A 14,453-nucleotide genomic window follows, 5' to 3' on the forward strand; every position below is an offset into this window, starting at 1 on the left:
CTAGACATGAGAGTAAGGCAGGGCTCAGGCCCAGAGGATAGGTTCTGGAGACTGGATCTAGGCAAAGCTGATGCTGTGGGGTGGAGGGGCCAGCTGAGCCCGGATCTGGGGTGTGAGAAGGGCTGAGGACACGTCCTGCATCCCTGAGCTTGAGGGGCCATGGAAGAAAAAGATCCACAAGGCATCCAGAGGGACGGCTGGGAGCCTGGTCTCCTCGAAGTGGAGGGCTGAGGAGAGCGGAGCCGGGGGAGTGGAGGAAAGTGGGATATCCTGAAGAGGGTGGTCAGGGTGTGGTGACCCACAACAGTGGAGAAGAGTGGAGGGTGCTGGGGAGAGGTGCCTCGGGTTCTTGAGGGAGCAGGCTTGGCAGCGGGTGGGAGTGGGAGGTCCATGATTGGCAGGGCTGGGGGGCGGTGGGTGGACTCAGGTGGCATCAGAGGTCGAGTGCTGAGGGGGCCTGAGGTGCATGAGGCTGACGGGCTCCGCAGAGGAATTTCAGTCTGTTAGTACAGCTGTCCTTTCCTCTCATGACAGCCACTCAGCAAGCCTGAAGCATTCGATTCCTAAGCACCACCCCCGCTTAGGGACCAGAGACTTCGGGGGCCTGGAGCACCCCACAAACAGCTGGATTCCCTCTGGGCTCAGCCTCCAGGGCTCAAGGAAACCTCGCGGACCTGAGCTCACTGGTTGGGGGTCCACCCCTCACCCTCTTTACTGGCAGGGACCTGGTCAGGTCTGCTCAGGTCCAGCCGCTCCCCTAGGGAGTGCTGTGGCAGCACCTTCGACCTGAGAGATGTTTCCAGCTCCTGAGTAGCAGTTGTCTCCCCACCACAAGAGGCAGGGGGATCCCTGGGAGGCTGAATCCCCAAGAAGGGCTCCCAGTCCCTTGGCAGCAGGCCCCGAAGTTTTTTTCTGACCCCTTAAGACCCCCAGGGAAAGTTTTTAAGGCCAGTGGCGTCCAGTGTCTCCCCTGATTGGGGTTTGAGTGCATAAGGCTGTTGTGCTTTTCTGAGAAATTGGTTCGTGATACTGCAGTGTGTGGCCAGCGAGTCCAGGCCGCCTGTGGCCACCCACCAAAATCCTGCTCTGTGGAGGGTACTTCCCGTCCCCTGTTGGCGTGTTAGAATCACTTTGGGCAACAGCAGGTGGCTGGCACCCTTTGTCTTAGGCGAGGAGTGTCTTGCTCTGGCCTGTCACTGCAGGGAGCAGTTCTGATTTCCCAATTCAGCAAGGAGTTGGTGGGGCGCTGGAGCCCCGAGAGTGCCAGTCCCCACGGAGATGGCTTAGGTGCCATATGCTCGGAGCCCACACTAAGACTGTTCAGACATCTGAGCAGCCTTGTCCCAGATCCCTTCATGTGCCTTGTGCTTTCCAGGCACGTGTGTGTTCGATATCCAGGGACAGGCCTGGGTGGTCAGCAGGGCAGGGCTGCTCCCCATTTCACAGATGGGATGTTTGAGGCTTGCCTGGGTCATGCAGCGAAGAAGCTGCGGGTTCCTCACACTGTGTTGATTCCAGTCATTTATTTGCCCAAGGCCTCTGAGAGGACATGGCTCTCTCCAGAAGTTCCAGTTAGAGCTCAGAGTCCCAGCTTCTCTGTACATTGGTCCTTAGCAACCCCCTGGATGCCCCGCCCTACCCCAGACATGGTCAAGGAAGGTTTTAAAGCTGCTGTGTAGCCAGCAGGGCAGGTCTGCACCCTTTTTGGGTTTTGGAGACTGAAAGGGTTGATCATGAGGCCAGGTACTGTCCCACCTGATCTGGCCAACACGCTGCCTCTCCCCCGCCTTCCCTGAGCCAGCGTTCACACAGCGTTCCTGCAGAGCAGTGTTTGGAGCGTCCTTTGCTGCTGTCAGAGCACCTTCATCGTGTGAGCCCACAGCTCTTGTAAACCCACAGCCTCTGTGTCACCTGTGATGCCAGTTGTGTTGTGAGAGCCACCCTGGGTGGTTGGTACCAAGCTCTTTGTGGTGGGGTGGGGAATGGGGTGCGGCTCGGCACTGGTGTGGCCTGTCCTGGAAGGGACCTGCTGCTTGGGCACCTGGGTCCCTTGGCCAGTTTGGAGCCCATTGGGCAGGGGGGCAGGTTTGCTGAGGATTCAGCAGGAAGAGCTGTGCAGGCAGGTTGGGAATACCCAGATGTCTCCTTAAGCCGCAGCTGTGACCTGTTCCACTACTGGGGGCAGGGTCTGCAGTGACCTCAGGCCCCCTCCCTGGCACCCTGGTGACTTGTAGGACCTCGAGCTGGTACATCTCTGACCCTGAGTTGGCATCCCTTCTCTGGGGTAGCGGTGGGGGTGGGGTGTAGCACACAGCTGTGCCCGGTTGGCAGCCTCCCATCAGCCGTCACTCATGTCTGCCATGGAGCCAGGCAGAGGGCCTGCAGCTTCAGGCTTGGTGAAAAGTGGATTGTTTGTGGGCCATCACTGCTCAGGTTTTGTGACAGGAGGCTCACCCCTTCGTGGGGCAGCTGGGCCTCCATCGTCCAGGGGGACTGTCATCCAGGGCTAATTCTTATGAGGCCTCCCTGGCACAGTCCCACCCTCTGCAGAGCTGGAGAAGCTGCCCCAGGCTGACAGGGCTAGGGGATGAGGCAGCTGAGCGAGTGGGGAAAGGCAGTTGGTTGTGGGGTCTGGCACATCTCCAAAAGCCTGGCTTGCCGGGCTGAGCCCTCTTCTGGAGTCAACGGTTCCAGGTATTTCTACCCCAGCCAAGAGGCCTTTGCTACTCCTGTCATTTATCGTGGAGCCAGGCTTTGGGCACCCTTCCTCAGGGAGGAGGGGTAGTTCCCTCTCTTGGGTGGGCTTGACCAGGTGGGAGGCCCTGGCGTGGTAGCCACGCCCTGCCTCTGGCTGGTGCTGGACAAGCCCTGTGCTCCCTGAGCTTGCTTCCCTGCTTGATCCTGCTGCTGGCTCTCCCAACTTTGTCTCAGGTTGGGGCGGGGGTGGCACTCATGCCAGCGCAGGCTGCCAGGGGCTGCAGAAACAAGAATAGTGTGCCCTTCTCCAGGCTCAGGGAGGCAGAAGTGCCAGGAGCAGCATTTTGAGGAGGCCCAAGAGGAGATGGGGGAGTGGTGAGGTTGGGGGGGGGGTGGCACGGTGCGCAGCTGACTCTCCACGCTGTCTGCTGTGGGGCTGAGGGCGCAGGGGATCTTGCTGTGTTTGCCTCCCTCGAGCCCCACTCCCCCAACCCCCCAACCCCCAACTTCACCACGAGTGTGAAGCTGCCTTCTGGCGGGCACAGCCCCTCAGGAGCAGGCTCGAAGCCTAGAGACACACAGCCTGAAGAGCCTGCAGGACCCTGTCTCCTGCTCCCCAGACTTGACACTCAGGGTGAAGGAAGGATTTACTTTTTAAACATCCACTCAATTGTGTTATCATAGTAACTATAGTCTAATGCTGAAAAAATATATTCTGGAAGTATGTAGATGAATTAGAGGCCCCCTATTCCTGTGCTCCTCAGAGAGAATCCTGCTTTGTGTCAGGAGCTTCAGTCCATGCTGCTTCTGGGTCTGCACACGTGGGTGCTCCCCCCACACGTGGGGAGTCTTGGTCACACTCTGCGCTATTTATGTTCTTTCTGTTGCTGTGTGCGGCTGGTGCCTGTTCAGTTCAGCTGGGGTTGCTGTGACTTTTTTTCTCTGCTCTCTATGCCCCTGTTTTTGGTAAGCACTGAGGGTGCTGCCCCCTTTCCCTTGGCCCTGGTATAGGAGTGTGTTGGGCTGTGGGGGCTCTGGGCTGTGGCTCCAGGAGCTGACTCTGGGGATCCCGGCAGCCCCACTCCAGGCCATCTCTTGGAGTTCCTGGTGCCGAGAGTGTTCAGACCTGAATATCGTGTTACGTAAAGTCCTGGCTGTCTCCCCTAAGTGTGCCAGGACCGTGAATCCACAGTCCCCGGCGTCTGCATGTTGGCCAGACTGGAGTTTGAGGGGCTCCGTGCACCTCTGTCGGCTCTGTGGAGACTAGTTCGTGGTGGGGGTGTTTATTGGCCCAGCAGTGGCTCCTGCACGCTCACGTGCCAGGATGAGGGGTTGGCTTTAGAATTTGCCTTTATATTTATGGCTGTTCTGACTTGGTGGGTTCATGGTTACTGTAGTCCCACTGATTGCCACCCTACCCCACCACCCGCCCTCTGGCCAGTAGTAGTGGGTATGAAGGTACCAGGTCTTCCTCAGCAGCTGCTCTAAGAAGCTGTGATGTGGCTGGCTGGTCCTCGCACTGCCCATCCCCGTGTGTCCTGTCTGGGTCCCACTCACCAACTGCTTTTTGAGACCCGTTCAGTGTCAGGCCTTGAACCGGGAGCCAGGGACCCAACATAGCCCCTGCCTAGTGGAGCACGTGGTCTCTAGGGGACCCAGTGGGGAATGAATTAACTGCACATAAATGCAAAACCCTTGCTTTGAAGAGGCTCATGGTGCTTCAGGAGGCCAAAATAAGACCCTGATGGTGAGGTCAGGGGAGGCTTCCCTGGGGCGTTAACTGAACATTGAGCTGCAGGGTCAGGGAAAGAGGCCAGTCAGGGTCTTCCCGGCCCAAGGGGAACAAGGGGTAGGAAGGTCCCCCAGCTAGGGAGCCTACAGGGCTAGGGGTCAGATCTTGGAGAGTGAGGGACACCAGCGTGGATGGTGGGGCTTGGGCTAGAGCAGTGGGGAAGAGTCATGGAGGGGCTTGAGCTGTTAAGGGGGTTGAGTGGCAGGACCTGGAGTAGCGTCGGATGCCTGGGGTGGTGGAGAGGGGCATCAGGGCTCACTCTGCACAGACGCCTCCCAGGCATCAGCTGGTAGTATCCCCACAGCACGCTAAGGTGGGTGCTGTGCCGCAGAACGAGAGACAAGCTCAGTGTGTCAGGGTGGGCCAGTCGGGAGCCTGGGATCAGAACCCCAGCCTGACTGGCTCCCGAGAGCTTGTTTGCACTCTCTTCTCACCCATCCCGCTCACATTCTTTCCCCCAGGGCAGGGGCGTTGTAGTGGCATTTCAGGGGTTTTCTTTTCCATTTGGTTTCCCTGAGGTGGCAGCATGTGAGGCAGAGTGAGGGTTATGTCCAGGCACTCTGTTCGTCTCTAGCTTGACAGCTTGGTGAGGAGGGAGAGGCGGAGGGATGGCTCGATCCCCTGGCCTTGCCCCACGTGCTCCCACCTGCCCTGCGTCTCCCGCGGCCTGCCCTCTGGGTGGGTCTCCTCCTGCCCTTTGCTCGTGCTGCCCTCCTGGAAAGTCCTTGGGAGGCTCCTCACAGCAGCTCGGGGTGCTGGCTGCCCTGGCCTAGCCCTGTGCAAGCCTTGGTTGGTCCTGCTGTCTTCTGGCTTCACAGGCCTCCCGGCCTGCGCCTGACTGCTGTCCTTCCCCCAGTGCACAGCGCGGCGGTGAACGCCCTCTCCTTCCACCCGTCGGGGAACTACCTGGTCACAGCCTCCAGCGACTCAACCCTGAAGATCCTGGACCTCATGGAGGGCCGGCTGCTCTACACACTCCATGGCCATCAGGTGAGGGCGTCAGCCTGGGCGGGGTGGCGTGGCGTGGCGTGGGGTGAAGGTGCCGCCTCAAAGTGACCCTTCCCTTGGCGCCTGATGGGGGGGCAGTGTTTTGCATCCCCCCACAGCCTGGGCAGTGGGGTGAGCTGCAGAAACAGGTTTCCTACCCACAAGAGCTGTGACCTCTGCAGAAGCGCTGGGCCTGGGGCAGCAGCTGAGGAGGGAGCACAGGGGTTCAGTCAGATGTGGGTGGGGAGAGAGGCTCCTGGACATGGTCGGCAGGGTTTCTCTAGGGGCTGAATGGAGTCTGTCCCAAGTGACCTCCAGCCTCCGTTGGTGGTGTGGTTGAGAAGAGCCCTGGGACCCATTCCGTGAACAGCCATGAAGCCTCCTGGAGCCCTTTGGAGGCAGAAACAACAGGTGCCTCGCGGAGGTGGGCATGAAGGAGGGAAATCTTCCCACACATTTGCTGAGGAATTCCCGGAGTTGAATCTAGGAGAGGGGCCTTCTCTCTGAGCCGCTTTTAGCAACACATCCGTGCTTTGGCTCCCTGTGGGGCAGTGACTGGGCACTGGCCCTGGTGGGCGGGCTGTGGGAGGCGGGCTGCCTAAGGCTCTGCCCTGCAGCACCCTGGGTGCGGCTGAGTGTCTCCTGCTGAGCAGAGTGGTCAGCAGAGTGTTTCCTGCTGGGACAGAGACCAGAGCATTTCCGTTTGTCCACTTCTCTATTTGTGAGCAGGCGCAGGCAGGATGGAGAGTGGGGTCGCTCTCGAGGGCTGAGGGAGGCTCTGGGGTGCTTATGCCTCTTGAGCCAGCAGCTGGGTTGAGCTGTCTACCTGAGGGCCCTCTGGATCCCATTGCCACCTGAGTTGGGGTGTATAGGGCCTTGGCTGGGTCTTGTGGGGGCATAGGCCTTTTCTTTTGCTTCCCTGGGACGTGGAGGCCACTTGCCGTCAGCTGTGGTGACCCCTTGTCTGTCAGAGACATGTCTGGTGTGCAGGAGTGTGGACCTGTTCCCCTAATATTGACACATCTAGGTGTCATGTGTGGCCACTGGGCTGAGGTGACTGCTGCTCTTGTTGTCAGCCTGTGGGCGAATCACTTGGTTATCCCTGTGGCAATTTGATTACTTAGATTCATGCGTAACTAGTTTTGGCTCTTATAACAGGAGGGCATTTGAAAACCACGTGAAGGCTGCTGCCTCTTGTGTTCCGATGATGAAGGAAAAGCCATGCACGGAAATACCGTGCAGACAGGTGCACACCAGGTGATCACCCCGTTCTTTGCTTTTTCTTGTGAGTGCTCTTTAGACCACTGACTCGCCTCTGAGCCTGAGAAGCCTTGAATGCAGCATCTACAGGGGCATTCCTTAGCTCAGGCCCAGCGTCAGAGCATAGAAGCCTGTGGATGTTGTTCTCCCAGAGAACCAAGACAGGGGCCATGATAAATCACGTGGTTGCCTGTCTGCTGTTGAACCTGGAATGTGGGAGCTAGGCTGAGGACAGCTGATAGTTTTGGGGTGTGGAGAATGGGAAATGGCTCCAGGAATCAGGTCTTCCTCAGGGCACCAAGCTTGCAGTGCCCAGAGGAAGGGGGAAGAAAGAGAAGCAAGCTCACCCCTGTTCATCTTGCTGTCTGCTTGTCCATTTGTCATCCGCTCCCTGGCTTGCTGGGCTGGGCATCATGGGTATGAAATGGATGCGGTGGTCCCATCCCCTGGGGCTCATGCCTGGCAAGCAGGGGACTCACTGTGGCCATCAGCAGAGTTGAGGTGGCATGAGATGCATTAGGGAACAAGGAGAGGCAGGTTGAGTCTTGGGTGGTACTTGGAGGGTTAGGTGACACAGGGTGGGCTTCTCCCCCAAAGTGCTGCTCAGATGATCAAAGTGGGACTTTGAAGTGTGAGGCTCACATATGGGACACTCACATTTGTCTCTGTTCTGACCCTTGAAAATCCCTGTCAAATACAGACACTTAGCATTGGTGTGCTGCGGGCCTTAGGGGCCTGGGTTTGGGGTGATTCACAGTTAGCTAAGGGTGCCTTCCTTAGAAAGGATAGTGCGGTTGAGCAGCCTTGATTGGGGCAGTTGATAAAAACAGTCCACCAACCAACCTGAATACCTAGAGCAGGTGGACATCTGGGCTGGGAGCAAGAGTGGCTTTTCTCTCCCGGAGGGGACAGATCTGTGGAGGTTGGACCTGTGTTGTCACTGGGAGCCAGTGTGCTCTGTAAACGTCCCTGACCTGTGAGGGTCTGTGCGTGCTGTCCGTCCAGAGTGGTTCCACCCTGGAGCAGTTCTGGGACACCTGTGTTGCCCCTTTGGAGAGTGTATCGCCCTGGCCCAGCCCCGGGAGAGGGCCTGTACCGTGGCTGAGGAGTGCAGCTCTGCCTGCATGCTCTGTGCAGCGTCTGGTCTTAGGCTCCCCCCCTCATGAAGTGTCCCTGGCCCTGTCCTTCCAGTAAGATGCGCAGCTGAGCTCCTTGGTGACTTGAGCTTCCACATTCTGTTCCGGGAGGTGACTGAGGGCCTCACCCAGCACAGCTGTCACTGGCCACTTCCTGAAGCCTGTGGCTGAGCAGCCCCGTGGCTCCCTAGTGGCCCCGGATGCCCAGGGATTCTGTCCCATGGAGTAGTTGGCAGATTTGAAAGCACCTTTGAGTCCTGGTGGGGGAACCGAGGCCCAGAATATGGTCTAGGCAGCTTAGGGTTGTCGAACGGGGACAATTAACCATATCTACAGTTTCCAACACACCCGCTGAGCCCATGTGTATGACTGTTACAAGTTGAGTTGTAATCTCACTCTTGTTCTTAGTAATAGATCACTGGTCTCTGTAGGAGGCCAGCAGGCCTCATGGCTTCTTGTCCAGCCTGCCTGTTGGATGACAGCGTTCTGGTCAGTGGGAGAGGGATCCCCTTGAAGCTTTGGTTTGGACTTGAGGGCTTCCTTGTGATCGCCTTCAGGCAGAGCCCTGAGGGAGCTTTAGAGGGAGGGCTGTTGAGTTATTCTGCTCCATGGAGCAACAACCCCCTTGGGCTTCCAATTCCACACCTGTGAGAAGGTACAGTGCAGGCCAGGGGTCAGAGGCCAGCTGAGAGGAGTCAGCCGCAGGGGACTGGTGCTGGGGTGAACTAGACCCTGACCAAGAGAAGGGGCTCTGTGTGTGCCAAGGAAGTGTCTCTGTGTCCTGTGAGAGGGCCGGCCTGAACCACCTCTAATGCGGGAAGAGCGAGGAAGGGTCAGAGTGGAGAAGGAAGAGTCGAGGAGGCAGAGCTGTTGGGCAGAAGCTCTCTTGCCCTGGGTTGAGGCCAGAAATCTGCTGTCTCCTGAAGGCACAGGAGCACCAGGACGGCCACATGCGAAGTGCAAAGCTAAGATCGGGATCACCTGAGGTGGTCTGGGTCTCTTGGGTGGGCCCGCATGCAGCACCAAGGGCAGCTGGTGCCCCAGGGGTCTGACCCTGCTGGCAGTTTGGTGGTTCTCTGGTGTGTGACTGGCCACACTTCCATTGGCTCCTGAGGGGCCGGCTGACTTGTGGGTTTGCGGGTGGACATGAGTTACTAGTTTGTTGTGAGCCTAAAGGATTCTGGGGCTTTCTCCCTGCAGTCCCAGCTTTGGGATTCTGAGCCATAAAGGGCCATTCAGGGGGTGCGACTGGTGACTGAGCGAGGCTCCTGCCTCATGGAAGCTGGCATTACGCATGCTGTACCCCTGAAATGACTCCTTGGCTGCTACTGAGGCTCGTGTGGCTCTTGAGAGACTTCTTTGGGGTAAGTATCTGCAAGTGATTTGGGCAACAGGCCAGAGAGCTGGGCAGGCCCATTGCTGGCTCCAGCCCGAGTGGGCCCTGGCCTTTCAATAACCCTGCTGCTGTTGCTGCTTGAGGGCAGTAGGTCTGCAAACTCCAGCTGAGCAGACAGTGCCCTTTGCCAGGGCAGGGGTGTGGGATGGGCTGAGGAGCCTTTTGGGGCTGAGAGGTGGGGTAGCCCTCTGCCTCCACGTGAGTCTGCCATTGAGGTGGAGAGTGGACAGAGTGGAGAGGCTCTGCCAACCTGGGGATGGGGCACTGTCCTCCTTCCTCCGCCTTCTCCCCTGGGGATACTGGGATGATTTCTCTCTCAGTGATCTGGTGGAAAGGAGCCCTCATGGTCACCTTTGCCAGCTGCTTTGATTGAGGCCAAATGTCTGATATATATTATTGGGGAAAGTTCACAGTCTTGTCTGATGCCCAGCTTTCTAAGGAATCACCCCAGTATTTCCAGGACTGAACGAACCGCTTATACCCACCTGTTTCTGGTTTAGAAAAGACGCTGGGCACTCTCTCATCTTGTTCAGCCAGAAAAGCATGAGTTTTGGGGGTCCACAAAAGGGAGGAAAGGGCCTGGGTGTTGGGATCAAACCATTCTGGCACCATCTCTTACCCTTTGACAGTGGTCAAGACCTTGCCTTTGCCAGCCTTTCCTCCTCTGTAAGAATGACGCCTGTACCTGTCATAATGGGAGAGGATGTCTGTGTTGCTCAGCGCCAGACACAGTAGGTCCTCACAGGGCTCAGTCCCTTCTCTGTGCAACTCTTGGAAAATGACCCCATGCTGTTCTAGGTGAGAGCTCTTTTTTCTAAAATATTTATTTATTTTTTTTCCTGTGCTGGGTCTTAGTTGTGACACTTGGGATCTTTAGTTGTGGTGTGTGGGATCTAGTTCGCTGACCAGGAGTCAAATCCAGGCCCCCTGTATTGGGAGCTCAAGTCTTAGCCACTGGACCACCAGGGAAGTCCCTAGGTGAGAGCTCTTTAACAGGCAGTTCACAGTTTCTGTTATGGGCATGGTCCTGGCACCATGGGCGGACAGTGTTTGTTAGGAAACTGAGTTCATGGTAGGGGGCTTTGATGACAACCCCTGTGATGGGTGGGTCAGGGCCATGGCCATCAGCCCTTTCCCATCTGGGATGGGGTGTGTCCATTTCCCCTCCTCCCATTCACCCCCAGAATCTCTGTAGGGTTTGTCTGGCTTCTTATTTTGCTTAGCATTGTTCTCATCCGCTCCATAACGTCCTCTCACTCTGACTTGACTTTTGTCCACAGCTCCTAAAATCCATTCCCCAGAGGGTGGGATGCAGTGATTCCCTGACCCAAAGTCCTTGTCCCGCAGCTGCCCTGAGTGGTTTGGCCTACTGCTGTTTGGTCTCCAGGCCTACTTGCATGGCCCTTCTTTAATTGGGTCTCTTCCAGGGCCTGACCCCTGGAGGACAGCCTGGTATCTGATGGCACCAGGCTGTCTGTGGCGGACAGTGCCCTCTCTGAGGCTCTGGAAAGTCTTGCCCTTGGGGATCCACCTAGACTGGGGCACTTAGGCAGGAGGGACGGGAGTCCCTGCTTCTTGCTGGAGCCAGTATAGACTTGGGGTTGTCACTGCATGGCAGCCTCCTCATCCCACCGCACCCCTCACTTTGCAGTGGAGAGGGCTTTCCCACCAACTGCCCCGAGCAAGGCCTCCCCCTCGCCCCCCCACAGAGTTCTGTGTGGCACACGTGGGACAGTGTGCTAGAAATACAGATTTATTTTTCTGTATTTTCCGAAACATAATCTCGAGCCATGCTCATTTGGTTTTCGTCCCCAGAGCTATTTGGGAGAGGATGGTAGGTGGGGCGTGGGTGGGGAGTTAAATCTGGTGCTTGTGGCTGTGCAGTTGGAGTTCGTGTCTCTGTGGAGTGATGAAACCACACAGGGACCAGCAGGCCCGTGGTTCCCCACACCACAGCTGGCCCTCGGTGGGGCGAGCACCCATCACCCAAGGCCTAGAACCCCAAACTGGGACGCCGTCTGTCTGTGCCAGGGGCTGAGCTCAGTTGCTGAGAAATCACAGGCTCTGAGAATGGGTCAGCTGATGCTCCTGGCAGCTTGTGCCTTGCTGGGGCCTGGGCTGGAGCTGAGGAAGTGGCATTAAGGGGGGCTCACCTCCCAAGAGGAGCCACAGCAGCAGGACAGAGTGCCTGTGCATGTGGGCCACCCCCCGGCTGCCCCAGGTGGAAGGAAATTCTCAGAACAGGCCCCTCCTGCCTCGTTTCTTTGCACCCTGCAGCTTTCTTATGTAGTTGGTTAATTTGGGGGACTCGCTTTGCTGCTTGAGAGGCTTAGCTCTGGCTTCGATGGCTGGGCACCTCCTGCAAGAGGTGAGGGAACATAGGAGGGAGGAGAATAGTTCATGTGCTCCAGCTGAAGTTACCAGGAGCTCAGCCTGATCTTCTGTTCCCTGCTGGCAGCCCAGGTTAAGGGCTGGGAACAGGTGTCCTTGGCTGAGGTCAGGAGCAGCCTAGGAGCTAGGGGGCTGTTCCTTGTCCTCGGGGCTCCCTAAAGGGACATCCACCAGGCCACAGCAGGTTGAGTGAGCCAGTGTAGAGCCTCCCTTTCGGAGTTTTGTGGAAGACACAGTCTGATGGGGTGGGTTACGGTGCCTCTGTCTGAGCACCGGGGTTAGAGTTAAGCACCCACGCCAGAGGCCTCCTTGATCTCCGTGTGTGTGTTTCATGGCCATGCTTCTATCTCTGATGTGGGGCATGTGGTGTGACATTCCGTTGTGTTTGCTGGAAGCCAGTGAAAAACATCAAAACCCCTTGGTAGTGGTGATGGGGGTGCCTGGCTGGCCTTCCACTGTAACTGTTGTGGACACAATAGCCAGGGTTCAGGTGTGCAGGGCCTCAGGCTGGAAGGTGAGGAGAGCGGAGAGATCTGGACAAGCTGCAGGGGCTGCGGGGTGAGGGTCATCAGAGCTGTGGGATCTAAACGCTATGGCATCCTTTGTTTTGCCTCCCCACCCCTGCCGTTGATGCTTTGCTGTATGAGTGTGAAGGAACTAGCCAGTGTGGGTCCCTCGGATCTAGAGGTTGTTCAGGCAGAGGCAGCGTGTAGTGAAATGGCTGGGTATGAGTCCAGCTCGAGGGCCACCTGAGGCTGGGTCAGTGGGGAAAGGGAGGTGGGGGCCTGGCTGCGTCCAGTGCTCCCGGTGATCGTCTCAGAAAAGGCTCCAGCTGGCCAGATCCGGGGAGGGAGCGGGGAAGGAGCTGGTGGAGCCTGTGCAGCATCCCTGCCAGTGGACCCGGCCCCCAGATGGGCACCCCCAGTGACCTGAGACAGGTTGGATCCACACTGCCGGGGCCCCAGCGAGAGCTGCTGCTCAGAATACTGCTCAGGAAGCACTGGAGAGGCCCTGGGCCTTGCCTTGGCGAAGAAACAGCCTGGCAACATGCCTCCCCTGAGCCGGTGGATGAGTGTTTCAGGAGTGACTAATTGACTGAAAGGAGCCAGTTACCGTTAAGGCAGGGCAGTCTCAGAGAACACACGTCATACCGGGCCCTGCCGGGGCTGGGAGAGACTCCCCAGCCCCCAGGGTTTGGAAACCAGAGTGTGCTCCTCAGTAACTGCTGGGCTTCAGCGAGTCCCAGTGAAACGGGACACTGGGATGAAGGACAGGAAAATACCACAGAGTAGAAGCTTTGGGGATCTGAGATCTAAGGTGATGCGTGCTCAGTGGCAGGCAGAGGCAGATTTGTAGCCTTAAATGAATTTACTGCAAACCAAGAAAGATTTGGGTAGTCTGGGTCTCCAAAGACCTCCCGAGGCTTGGCATGAGGATCATCAGCAGTGGAGAGCTTGCATCTGCGCTGCAGTCCATGATGACTTTGGCCCACAGCAGAGCCCAGGGACAGCCGTTCTTCGGGCTGTGCTTCAAGTGCCCCGGACTGTTTTGTGCACCCTGGGTGGAAGGGTAGGAGCCTTTGTGGAAGGAACACCGAGGGGCTTGGCATAGGAGCCGTGCCGTCCTCTTGGTAAATGGGCACCGGTGGGGCGGACTGTGGGCCTCCACTCTGGGGGGGTCCTTAGAGCACCCTTGTCGCTTGCACCCTCCCTGGCATTTCCTGGGACCTGGACCCTGGGGATAGCTCTAGTTCTTGCCTGGAGGACTTCCAGCACCTGCTCTCTGGTCCTGATGCCCCTGCCAGACTGGGCTGCTGGCCACATTCTTCAGTGGTCCTGCTGCTGCTTGGCCTCCAGCATCTTGTCCCCAGCCTGGCATCTGGTGTTGAGTGACAACAGGAAGGGAGATTGACCCACGAGTATTTGTTTGGTTCCTTAGTTGCTGTGACTTCTTGGAAACCCGCCCTTCCTCAGCGAGCTCTGGGCAGGCAGAGAGCCCGGCTTTTTGATACACTGTGTACTATTTTCCTTCCCTTTTCTCTTTCCTTTTTGTTTTTCCTCAGAATGAAAACAGTTTTGTCGTTTTATCTTTGTATTCAGGTAGTGTAGCTATATACTCACTAAGATATCGAAAGTATGGGACAGTAAGGAGTCTAAGACTCAAGTAAACTTGTCACCTGAAATTGCCCCCCCTTAAGTCCTGTCAGCCTGTGGTGACTGTCCCCCTGGAAGGCTATCTGGGCGCTACACGACCTGCTCCCACCCTGCGCCCAGACCCTGTGCCTGCAGCCGTGGTGCTCCGCTCCTGGTGGTGGTTTCTCAGCCACGCAAGTGGACATGGTTTCCCGTCAGGGAGAGTGGATCTGCTTTGTCCTGATGGATGGCTGTCCAGGACTCCTGGGTTCTGTGACCCCCGCCCCTGGGGCCCCACCTGCACAGGAAGGCAGTGAGAGACACGGCTGGAGGCTTCATCCCTGACCTCAGCCCTGTCCTCCCCTCTTGGACATGTCACCCTTCAGAAGGGTAAACATACAGGCCGCGCCAGAGGATTAACTGTGTCAGGGCAAGTGGAGTGCTCCAGGCAGCCTGAGCACTTGGCGTTAGCCAGCTTATGCTACTTCTTCTTCACCCCCCTTTATGAGCAGCTCAGAGAAGAGGAGCTGTGGGTAGATTCCAGAGGCGTAGGCAGACGTGCGTTCTCCTGCAGCTCTGTCTAACCTGCCTTCTCTTCTGGGCAGGCTGAAGCTGCCCTTGCTCCATGACCTCGGGTCCCTCTCCAGCCTACAACCTGTCTG

General features: G+C 57.5%; 1 protein-coding gene across 5 annotated transcripts in view; it reads left to right on the forward strand.

Moving 5' to 3' along the window:
* The window catches only part of POC1A (POC1 centriolar protein A), a 100,718-nt gene that overhangs the window by 42,023 nt on the left and 44,242 nt on the right, over positions 1 to 14,453 (forward strand). For all 5 annotated transcript variants that reach the window (XM_070359191.1, XM_070359192.1, XM_070359190.1 and 2 more), the window contains one exon: positions 5,346 to 5,479. In XM_070359191.1, coding sequence (XP_070215292.1) covers positions 5,346 to 5,479 — 134 coding nt within the window. The remainder of the gene's footprint in view (positions 1 to 5,345; positions 5,480 to 14,453) is intronic.

Source organism: Bos mutus, chromosome 22, assembly GCF_027580195.1.
Source record: "Bos mutus isolate GX-2022 chromosome 22, NWIPB_WYAK_1.1, whole genome shotgun sequence".
Classification (NCBI taxonomy): Eukaryota; Metazoa; Chordata; class Mammalia; order Artiodactyla; family Bovidae; genus Bos; species Bos mutus.